Source organism: Lampetra planeri, chromosome 1 (assembly GCF_965212315.1).
Source record: "Lampetra planeri chromosome 1, kcLamPlan1.2.h2, whole genome shotgun sequence".
Classification (NCBI taxonomy): Eukaryota; Metazoa; Chordata; class Hyperoartia; order Petromyzontiformes; family Petromyzontidae; genus Lampetra; species Lampetra planeri.
Genome location: NC_136107.1, coordinates 10,127,350 through 10,138,819, shown reverse-complemented (window position 1 = coordinate 10,138,819; position 11,470 = coordinate 10,127,350). Strand labels below are relative to the sequence as shown.

The 11,470-nt window shown below is 47.6% G+C and overlaps 1 protein-coding gene and 1 long non-coding RNA gene across 2 annotated transcripts; both read right to left on the bottom strand.

Moving 5' to 3' along the window:
* Positions 1–2,978: 2,978 nt before the first annotated feature.
* Positions 2,979–7,183, bottom strand: LOC144717489 (uncharacterized). Its single transcript, XM_078592862.1, has 3 exons — positions 4,499–7,183; positions 3,496–4,208; positions 2,979–3,144 (listed from the first exon to the last, which is right to left on the bottom strand). The coding sequence occupies exons 1-3, from the start codon at positions 6,581–6,583 to the stop codon at positions 3,069–3,071; spliced, it is 2,874 nt and encodes a 957-aa protein (XP_078448988.1). The 5' UTR covers positions 6,584–7,183; the 3' UTR covers positions 2,979–3,068.
* A 1,099-nt stretch (positions 7,184–8,282) lies between these two features.
* LOC144717498 (uncharacterized) lies at positions 8,283–10,275 on the bottom strand. The gene is made up of 3 exons (XR_013585118.1): positions 10,151–10,275; positions 9,834–9,930; positions 8,283–8,384 (listed from the first exon to the last, which is right to left on the bottom strand). It is a non-coding gene; the product is annotated as an uncharacterized LOC144717498 (long non-coding RNA).
* Between the last annotated feature and the right edge of the window lie 1,195 nt (positions 10,276–11,470).

Here is an 11,470-nt window from a genome sequence, read left to right as displayed (position 1 = left end):
GTCGGAGATGCATTGAGCTCTATGGTATAGAGTCTTGATGAGGGAATTCTTCTGGGATGGATGGTGGTGGGAATCCGGTTTTAGGTAAGCATCCGTATGGGTGGCTTTCCTGTAGACAGAGTGGCTCATTGAACCATCAGGTCTCCTTTTAATTAGGACATCCAAAAAGGGTAGCTTGCCATCTTTTTCGACTTCCATGGTGAATCTGATGGCTGGGTGTATGTAATTGATGTGGTCGATAAATTGGTCTAGAGCAGGCCGGCCATGTGGCCAGATGACAAAAGTGTCTACTACGTACCTCTTTCATAAGGTCTGGCTGGCGTCAGTCTCAAATTTCTCCATGAAGATGTTGGCTACAACCGGAGATAGGGGGGAGCCCATTGGGGTGCCCTCAGTTTGCTTGTAGAACGTTCCATTCCAGGTGAAGTATGTATTGGTTAAGCAGTGTCTCACCAGGGGGGGGGGGGGGGTACCCCAGCATTCAGTCCTTGATGAACCAAGTCTTCAATGATTGCGATGGTGTCAGGTACAGGAACTTTGGTGAATAAGGAAACCACATCAAAACTGACAAGCAGGTCGTCTGGGGACAGGGCAATCCCCTTGATTGTCGATACCAGGTCAGTAGAGTTTAGTACCGCAGAGGTGGTTTTTCCAGTGAAAGGCCGTATGATTTCAGACAAAAAACGAGCCAATTTATAGGTGGGGGAGTTGATAGTAGAGACAATGGGACGAAGAGGTGTATCTTCTTTGTGTATCTGTAATAACAGCTATAGTGGGTTCACGTGGGGGATTGGCTTGCCGGTCCTGCTTGTAGCCAATAAGGGTCGAGATAGGGAGCGTGGGGCGGGCGTGATCACGGCATGTCATCAGGGGTGATTGGCCCAGCCATTGGGGCCCCAGCTAATGGGGATCCGGATAAGAGGCGTGGTCCCGGGAGTGACAGGGAACCATCGAGAACGGTCGAGATTGCCCATGGAGGATTGGCTGGGGGGACCACGTGACGAAGGGATTAAGAGGGAGGAGAGAGGGATGATCGAGAGGAGACGGGGAACTGAACGGGGTGAGAGCCACGCGCGAACGGGGCTCCGGGTGCCACGTGCGCGGTGGGAGTTGTGGGAGTCTGCCGCTCTCCGTTGTCTGCCAGCAACGGAGCGTGTGGGAACAAGTGTACCGTGAAGTGAAAATAAAGAAGACCGATTCCGAATCCGTCTCCGGAGAATTATTACATATCTTTGGCAAGCCGTATAATCTTGGTGGCCTGGCTGCAGAAGGTTTCAACGAGAACTGTTTGGTCTGATCAATTAATGCGGTTGAATCAGAAATGATTTGCTTGGTTTTAGAGACGAGGCTGTTGGTGGGGTCTCTTTTTATTTTTGTATAGCTGCCATCGTTGAGTAGTTCTTGGATTTTGTTGTTGTATTCTGTTTTGTCCATGATGACAGTGGCATTGCCTTTGTCGGCTGAGAGGATGACAATGTCATCCCTCTTTTTTAATTGAGCTTATTCAAAACGCTCATCTTTGCTGATGTTGCTAGCTGGCATCTTAGCGTTTTTGAGGGTTGCAGAGATTTCAGATCTTGCTACGTCTGCAGCGATGTGACTCAGGCCCTTGAGAGCTACATCTACTCTAGCAATTATATCATTAACTGGTATGTGTCTAGGTGTGACTGCAAAGTTTAGTCCTTTGGTTAAAACGGATTTCAGACCTTCAGAAATAGAACTGTTACTGCGATTAATTACGACATTGTTAACATCTAGCTTTTCAATGTGTGGGTCCGGTTTCTTGTTTGAGAGGCGCTTGGATTTGGAAATCAAGTTGTCCTTACATTTGGTCGACATAGCGGCAGCTGAAGAGGCAGTCATTTTATCTACATGTTCCCAATCCGATGTGGACATTGTTGTACTCAAAGATAAGTGTGATTATATATATAGCAGTGTGATACACATTAGGGTGGGTAGAATAATACATAGTGTTATATTAAAATGTATAAGGTGGTTTATAGCAATACAGTATATAATTTAATGTTGGGTTTGTCTATGGCAGTATATAGTATGGTGTAGACTCGTGTGATGTAAGAGAATAAAGTTTAGATGGAAGCATATTATATAATTTTTACGACGTAGAATTGTAATGTATGACTTACTGTTAGTAACTCAGCTTATTGTAGAGTATAGTAAGTATACTGATGATGCTATGTAGTTTATACTTTAGTTGTTTATGTAGTTTATACTTTAGTTTTCTACGTGGTTGTTTAGTAACTGCAACTACATACTATTAACATTCCTTTCCTTGGTTAATGCTTCCCCCTCCCTTTGATGCTGCTAATCCTGCATAATGCACGGGCATAATATTAATTTGAAACCCCCGCGCCCACCTACGCATTTTCCATATGCTAAATTCCTCTTGATATGCAAATTATTTTGTCAAGGCGCTCTTCTTCCCACCTCCCCCCCTCCAACCCAGCTTAAATATACGCTCCAGGCTTGGTGGTGTTTCATTCTTCACCTGAGGACGGCTGCTTGCATTGTGGCCGAAACGTCGTGAGAATTATTTTATTATGTTTTATTTTTATTATTTTATTACTTCCCTTCTACGTGACTTTACCGAAAGAACCAAGAAGATAAACACATTCCTGTGGAGGGAGCTGGCAGGAACGTTGGGTTGCTCGGTCAATGGCCAGGGTCAACGGCGGCGTGGTGTATTCCGCAAATATGCCCGACTGAGGGCGGGCACAAGCCGGCGTGAGTAGGTTAAACGTTGAGTTGTATAAGGGCACCACGGGGTGACCAGCCCCTCCCCACCCAGCCCCACCCCTCCCACTCCCCACCCAGCCCCACCCTCCCCACCCAGCCCCTCCCCACCCTCCCCTCTCCACCCAGCCCCACCCCTCCCATTTTTTGATGCACGACGGACAGACACAATAATCCCCTGTGGGCTGGTGTAACCAGGAGGTTCCTACCAGTAACAGTGCAGTTGAGTTTATGCCGACGACTACGCTGTTGTGTCTTCAATGATGCTCTGTGTGAAGAGTACAGGCGATACGAAGATACATTGACGTTCCATTGTTTCACCGGGCACACGGCTCCTCACAGATGAAGGGGTGACTCAAAAGCTCCTGGGAGGATGGCCTCTTCAGCTTGTCCCTGAAATCAGCCAAAGATGTTACCCTCATCACTTTTATTGTATCGCTAAATGGAACACATAACATTGTCCTTCAACATGACATTTTCCTGCATGCGCAATGGAACTTTTGATTCAAAATAATAAAATAGCCTCGGTCGAGCTGATATAAAATTCATAATTTATGTACTGTAGATTGGATTTTAATATGGTAAGGTAACTTGAGAAGGTTCTCCTTCCATTGAGATACTTGATTGAAGACAAAGCAGTTACTCAGGATTTAATATTTAGACCGGTGAGTTTGCAGTTACCTACACTTTCATAACCATCATTACACAAATGCGAGTGTGGAACTGAGAACCACGCATCTTCACCTGATGAAGCATTGCTCCACAAATTCTTGTGCCTCCTTGGAAAAAGCTTGAGGCAGACCAGGCATAATCCCATTCCTTATGCCAATGTGGAGTAAAGCAGCCATGGGAGCCATGTAGGCGAAGGGTGGCCGACCCACAGCCATCTCGTGCAGCGTGCAGCCCAGGCTCCAGACGTCGGCCCTGCGCGCGTAGCCTGTGCCGTTGATCACCTCTGGAGCCATCCAATAGGCAGTGCCGTGCACGGAGTGCAGGCCCCCATTTTCGTGGCAGCTGAGTGCCAGCGCCACCCGCTCAGCGCAGCCAAAGTCGATGAGCTTCACGACACCGGCGGGCGTGATCACCGCATTGCTCCCCTTGACGTCGCCGTGCATCACGCCGTGGCCGTGCAGGTAGGCGAGCCCGCGGGTCATTTGCGCGATGTAGCTACGGCACACGGATTCGCCGAGGGGCCCAAACCCCCGGACCGTCTCCGCCACCGTGCCGCCTGGCACAAACTCCATGAAAATGCTGAAGCGGTTTCCCTCCATCTCCGTGCCCAGGTACTCGACCACATTGGGGTGATGCAGGGTGGTGAGCAGCTCCACCTCATCCTGCAGCTTCTGCAGCTCGCTCTGCTTTTGTCCACCTTGGTTGCCGTTCGCACTTTGGGAATCTCTGAGCTCCAGCTCCTTAACGGCAATCAGCTTGCCCTGGTTTGTCAGCCCGAGGAACACCTGTTGGAGATCAATGAAAACGCCTATAAAACAGGACTGTAATTTTATTTAATTTTAATCTAATGTCATTTGAATACAAATAATGTGTAAAAGTAAATCCTTGATGTTTTAAACCTGTTTAAATTCACAGTTTCTCATGCCTTTTGGCTTTTAGTTTGCCAATCAGTTTTACTTTTTAATAATAAATTTTATAACATGGTAAAACGTTCCAACTATTAGGCAGACATTTGTTTTCTGGGTAGCTTTACGTATCGAATAAAGGGAATGGTAGTGGGGATGGAGATGCTCACAGTTCCAAAGGCCCCCTTGCCCAGCCGGTTTCCCTTGATCCAAGTGATAGTCTGATCCTGTGTGGCATCATCGCTGAGGCTCGCTGCCTCCGGAACACTTTGCGAACCTGATGTGTGCCATTCTGGCTTTTCAATTAACGGTTCCCTCTTGAACGTCTGTAAGGCGAGTGCAGTGAAATCATTTCTACAACTTTCTAAAGTGTCCTCCTTGAGAGTGCCAAGTGGCTGTGGTTTGTCCTGTGCAGGCAGCTCCCGCTCAACAAGTGATTTTTCTCGCGAGCCCTCTCTCCCCTCGTCTCCTGATTTTCTATTCTCCCCATTGGTGTCTACACTTTTGGATCTCGCGTGGTTCTGCTCGGCTCGCGCTGGGCTCCCCTTTTGTCTGGAAGGAAACCCCAACTTGGGCTTGAGCTTCTTGACACGGCCCTCATTGCCGTGCAACTTAACATTTCGGCCACGTGGGCGAGCGTTCGCCGGTGACTTGGGTTGTCCGGCAGACACAGAGCGGGGGTGCCGAACAGGACCTTTCAAAGGCTGAGTCTGCCGCCGTGCAACGTACACGGCGCCTGTGAACATTTGCCAAATGGCCGGAGTCTGCACATCTTTTCGAGCAGACTCGGAAAACAGGTCGTCGTAATTCAGCTTCGCAAAGTCCCCGGCAGACATGGAGGGCGGGCCACGTTTCTCCAAGAAAATGTGGGGTTTCAATGAGCTCAAAGCTGCCCTCGTGTTGTCGTCGTGCAGCTTTAATTTCAGTGCAGAGTGTCGAGCAAGACGCTTCTTTGCAGAACGAGCTTTGGTCACCTGCGTGCCCTGGGATATCCCTTCCCTTGGAATGCCGAGTATGTTGGGGCTGATGCGTCCGTGTTGAGGTGATGATGGGCATGGAGATTTTATTGGAGTTCTCAGATGCTTGACTGTATATTTTTTATGAGATTTTTCAACTGTCACACCCGAGGAAATTGCCCTATTCGTCTTTTTGAGCCCCTTTCTCATTGGAGCATTTTTCGTTGAGGAAGTATTTACATCGACCGCATTTTTCACCAAAGACTCTTCAATCTCTGTCTTCCACACTCTTATGAGCGGAATTCCAGGCGGATAAATTGCCTCTTCGTTTGGTCCACCCTGCTTACCTGGCCTCGCCTCACTCCCTACCACTTCTGCACATGACTTTGGCTTCTGGGGTACCTTGGCTTCATCTTCATTTGCTGCATTAACGAGACTGTCTCTGTCATTCCCTCCACTGGTAACACCAGCTCCTCTCTCCTGTCTTGTCTCTGATGCTTCTGTAGGGTGGCAGCAATGCTGGCAGAAATGCTGGCAGCTGCACCGCAGCAGTGGAGTGGGCACATGCGTCGTCGTGATCAGAGTCGGTTCTTTTGACTTATTTTTGCCGACGAATAATTGTTCCTTTGGCACTGCTCGTTCTGTAGTTGCTAACAGATGACCGGAAAAAGCAGCCGTGTAACTCGAAGGCTTACTTTTGTCCACTGTGTTTGCTATGAAGTCAGGGGGAATGGCTGCAGGCTGACACTGGGATCTGTTCCTCACTGACACACTTCTGTTCATTGCAGTGGCTTTCACATCGTCAGTGTGCAATGACAGGTAAGTTCTCTTCTTGACCTCATCCACTTTTATCCCTGCAGACACAGCCGAATTCACTCCCAGTATGACCACTGCATTTAACTCTGTTTTCACAGGTTCAGTGTCCACCTCTTGTTTTCGTGAACACAGGGTTTGATGGCTTTCACACACTTCACTCGTATCTTCCACAGGTACGGAGTCATTCTTAAGACAACAATTAGGTTTACGATGTTGAACATTTTCCCTTGAGCTAGGATCGCGTGGTTCTGACAATGTCTCTGTGTCTTCGTGTTTTGTTGCTGAAGTTATGGCTTTACTTGAGCTATGGAGTGCCTGTACAATCGGCACTAACTCGTTCACCGCGCTGCTATTTAAGCATGTTTTCCTCATATCTTGATTCAATTGATAACCACGGTTTTTCACATAATTCGCAAGCGTTTTAGACCCGTTGTAATCACTCACACGGTGTTCAACATTGGCGCATTTAGGAGTCGTCTTCATCCCTTCGTCGTCATGGCGAGGTTCCAAATCCTTCAGGTGGTTCTTTCCGTGCGCTGTAACACGAACACCAAAGTCTCTCCCTGGCAGTAATGCTTGTGTGACAGTGGGCCTCAAGTGCTGGACACGGGCCGGCACGAATGACCACAGACGAGGTTGATGCGTCTGAGAAAAAGACGGGAATGTTCTGTAACGTCTGACGTTGACTTCGTCACCCTGAAAGTAGCTCTTCCTTGGAGTCACAAAATCGGCGCTATCCTTGTGAGTAACACAGTCCTCAGGTGTGTCGCAAAATCTCCGAATGCCAACCGCGGATGAATTAGCTTCGGCGTAAGCTTTGGAATGGATTTCGGGAAGGGGTGAGAAGAATTTTTTCGGCGTTGAAGGAGGCCTGAGCCACGCCGGAACATCGGGCAGCTGCGCCCGACTCCCCGGGCGGGGATCGGAGAGCCCCAGCGTGGGAAGTGATCTGCTACCCTCCGCCGGCGATCGGGAGAGCGGGGGAGGCAATGGCAGTGATGCGCTGCGAATAGGTGGCAGACACACCTGTGGGAATAAACACGCGGTCTCCAGTTTGCACCATGTTTTCACTGCGGTGTAAAAACGTTATATCTGCCATTGGACAAAAAAACACATGTACGTGTATGGTTGTTATAGGCAATGGTTTATGGGTTGTTTCTGTTTAACTATCTGACGTGTTTAAAAATACCCCCGACCTCATTAATTAGTTAATTCCCAATATAGTATCGTTATAATGGAGGCTTGGCGTGGGTGACCACCATAGAGGTTGTTGCAGGCTGCGGGCCTACAAGGGGGGCAGCAGAGGGCAGTGAAGTAAAATGTATTGTACTGTACTATGCCCCCCCCCCCCACCACCCTACATTCGGCAACCTGCACTGACCAGCGTGATGAAGTATGGTCATATAACCCCCATGACCTACATGGCCTGGAAAGGCCCTCATCCAGCACGTGCATTGACAAAAAGCACTGTGCATGTGCACGTGATACGCACACGGCGCTATTCATTAATTCCCTCTTTACGCAGAGATTGTCCCCCAGAGTGAGGAGTGACCGGAGTTGGCATTTCACGTGCATTTGTTTGATGCTTGTGGTTGTCCAGCTCCCAGGCGAACTTGTTTCCACTTTGCCTGCTGTGCATTGCCTTCCTGCAATGACCATCCGGGGGCCGTAGTGTCGATACCAGGTCCATTTTCCCAGCATCAACCACGTCCGACGTGCAGCCGAGCTCTGCTTCCTTCAGGCTGGAGCTGCACGGGTCTCTATACAATCGGCGTTAACGCAGGGGCTTAGGTTTTTTTTGCCCGTGCGTGATGATTGCAGAAAGCGCAAGTGTTGTTACATCAATGCAGCGCGCAGTAGACCGTACGCCATAAAAAGTTTCGCTCGAATGCTAACGTTATTGAAGGTCACGTTCTGAAGCCGCTGAGCCAAAAGAGCTGTCAACAGGTGGAATTGTATTGGCAACGAACCAGGAATGAGTTGGGTTTTTTCTCTCTCTAACTTTTTATCTTTTTAAAGTCTGTTTATGCTGAGAACCTGATCTCCAGACAAGCACGTTATACATCAACACTTAATAATACAAAGGTCTTTCATTACAGACTATTGTGTTTCTAAACGTAAAATCGGATTAAACGACGGTTGTGAGCACAACCTCTTCACATAACAGAGACAAACATCGTACCTCATCATAACCCTGATGGAGATGGAGGTGTTCGTGGGGGACTTCTGCATAGCCCCAGACACAGGTCTGGCGGATCCCCTAGATTCCTGCTCAAGCCCTACCCTGCACAGAGAGAGAGGAAAGACAAAAGCCGTGAATTGTGCACACCTGTACCACGACCACATCTTACGAGTGCACATGAAACTGCCCAAGGGACGTGTTGCGCAAGAGAATTTGGTGAATTGCCAGAGATCAGGTGACTTAAAACACATTGTGGGCAATTGCCTCAGAGCTCCTATTAGTGCTGTTAATCGAGGCAACAATAATTGTGGGAGATTTTTGTTTGTTTGTTACACAACGGTAGAGAAGTTGGTTGTCAGAAGTCCAATAATCAGATTATGAGCAGGCACACATGGCCATCAACCTAAGGCCGAGTTTTTGGGACTTTTAAATGTAGCAGGATGCCATATTACATTGTTGCTGTTCTGGTCAAATTAACATTTACCCACGACTTAATTTCTCAATTTATATATTTAACGTTGTTGATAGACTAGGGTAATATAATCATAAACTCGGTTTTGTATAGCGCAATTATTACAAGACCTCAAAGCACTTTGCATGAAGCTTAAGTTATGGAGAAAGCTTGCAGTAAAAACAGGTGAGTTTTATGACGCGATTTTAAAAGTGTAACAGACTGAGATTCCCTAATCGACCGTGGAAGGTAATTCCAAAATCGCGGAGCTTGGCTGCAAAAATCTCTGTCTCCCATAGAACACAGTCTGGTCTTTGGAATAATGAGTAGACCCAGTATGAGCAGATCTAAGTTTTCACAGCGGAGTATACAACTTCAGCAGATCGGTAAGATATTTACGAGCCAACTCATTCAAGGCCTTAGGGGCCGTCCATAAATGACATCACGCGATTTTGGACGATTTTTGACTCCCCCCCCCTCGTCACACGGCGTCACAAAAAGTCAGACCCCCCCCCCCCTCAAATATGACGTCACAAAGCTCTGCCCCCCTCCCCCCCAAAAATAAAACATGCTTCAAATCGCTTTAAACTATTGTCATTGTAGTGCGTATTTAATGTGCCGCTGCACTGATGTTGTAGGAGAAAACATTTATTAAAAAGTCTATTTAATTAAGTACAACGTGTTGTCTATATTTCTTTAAAGTTGCGCATTTTGATGTGACGTCACATTTCTCACCCCCCCCCTCGTCACACATCGTCACAAATGTCTGACACCCCCCCCCCCCGAGTTGCGTGACGTCATTTATGGACGGCCCCTTAAACGTTAAGAGAATAATCTTACAGTCGATTCTGTCCTTGACAGGGAGCCAGCGCAGGGAGTAAAGAATAGTCGGCATATAACTGGTAGCCACAGCCATAGCGAGGGCAATACCTCACTGGATGTGCTGTCGGGTGCGTGATCATTTTCCAAGTCGCTGACCCGGACAGACAGGCCTGAAATTAAGCCCTGCATGTGCCATACGGGCGATTTGTTACACCGCAGTCAGAAGTGTTCTTCGAACGCTTGTTGTGCTGACGAGTGGCTGGCGTGAGATCGCTTACCTCCCTGGTGGAGGCTTCTCTTGATGTCCATCCTGCGCGGACCTCAGCTCCACCCTGTCCATCTCCTTCACTTTCAAAGTGCAGCGGATGTCTGCACCTTAAACGCGCAAACACGTTCGACAACCACCACTTACGAGTCGTTATTTGGTCCATTAGCCATGGACGAAAACAATCAGCGCATTTGAGTTCACTCCGATTCATAGCCATTGCATTTCTGTGCTATTCAAGTCGTGCAATCGATGTGTTGACAATTCTGTATAACAAAAAGATCTCGCCTTATTTCAGGGAGTGTAAAGAACACAGCGCAGAAGGATTACGTTTGTCCAGGATTCTGCCAATCTCGTCATCTCCTCGCAGTGGAATAGCTTGTGGTGGTGGTGATGGTGACCAATGTCCAGTAGCAGCTGCAGTAGTGCTGCTGATTGAAGGATTTTGGAATTCCCTGTGAATTCTACATTCGCAATGAATCGGACAACAATGACGTGTGCTTTACATAGTAAACCGTTTACGGTTTTCGCCTAGTCATGGTAATCACAAGGCAGTGCTATTTAAAGAACATTACAACACCGGTGTGCACTGTAGGAAAACTGGCAGAGATAATTAGCCTGATAAATGTCCCATCAAGGACGACGAAGGCGACGGAGCGGCGTTGATGTGTTTTTTCTTCACAGATTCTATTTCTTGTTGTTATGCCCGTGCTTTGAAACACGGGCACGGATTTGTTTCTGCCCACAGTGCTAGGGAGACGGTTGCCTGGCGGCCAAGGGCTGAGGTGGCTTTCGGCCCAAATGTCCCACGGCACGGCGAGCTGGGAAACTTCCGCAATCCGAGAGGCGGTGATAGAAAAGGATTGCACGAAAACACTCCGGCGTGCGTTACTCCAATCGCCCGCGCTTCATCACTTGCCCTGTACCTAGCACGTAGGGTGCGTTTGGTTCAGTGAATTTATGAGTGTGCGCCATTAAGAAACGAAGAATATGGCATTAACTGAGAACACACTTTAAAACAAACACTGCTTGGCGTGTGCAATAAATACGGTGTGCTGTACACACTGCCGCTAGTGACTGTTAATGGCACGATGATGACAGCCCAAAGTTAGAGCAGAGGTCGTGTTTCCAGGGGGGGTCACGTGCTTGTGTGAGGGCTCTTTGTGTTCGCTGTGGGGCACCATCGCTTGCTAAGTCAAGGATAAAAAAATCACTCTCGTGGAGGTGGTGGGGGGGGTGAGGCAACTCGTGACTTCATTGCAAGTTGACTCAGGCGCTCACCTAAAACCACCAGAGACCTTTACTGGATTTTGTTTATGTCCATGCGTCTCTTTATATATGTAAAAAAAAAGATCCCCAATTAATTTCTGCGTCACACCATTATGGGTTACGTAAATGAACAACACATTTTTTGTGTGGAAAATAACCACAAGCATTGTTTTTATTGTTTTCACAAAAATAAACTTTAGTATCTTTAAAGAAGTCATTTTAAAACGAATATACTGTATTTTGAAAGGAAAAAAAACAGCCTTTCGTTTCTAATTTCAAGGGGGAAATAATTGTGCACTTTCTGACGGTATTATTTTGTTATTAGTACATTGGCGAAAATATGTAAATCGGCTTATAAATGTAAAAGCCGGATTTAAATGC

Excerpts from the sequence above, each read along its gene's own strand:
- LOC144717489 (XM_078592862.1), bottom strand. The coding sequence starts at position 6,583 with ATGAAGACGACTCCTAAATGCGCCAATGTTGAACACCGTGTGAGTGAT. Across the intron at positions 4,209-4,498 it reads GCAAGGGGGCCTTTGGAACT|GTGTTCCTCGGGCTGACAAA; the intron begins GTGAGCATCTCC and ends GATCTCCAACAG. Across the intron at positions 3,145-3,495 it reads GTGGAGCAATGCTTCATCAG|GGACAAGCTGAAGAGGCCAT; the intron begins GTGAAGATGCGT and ends GGCTGATTTCAG.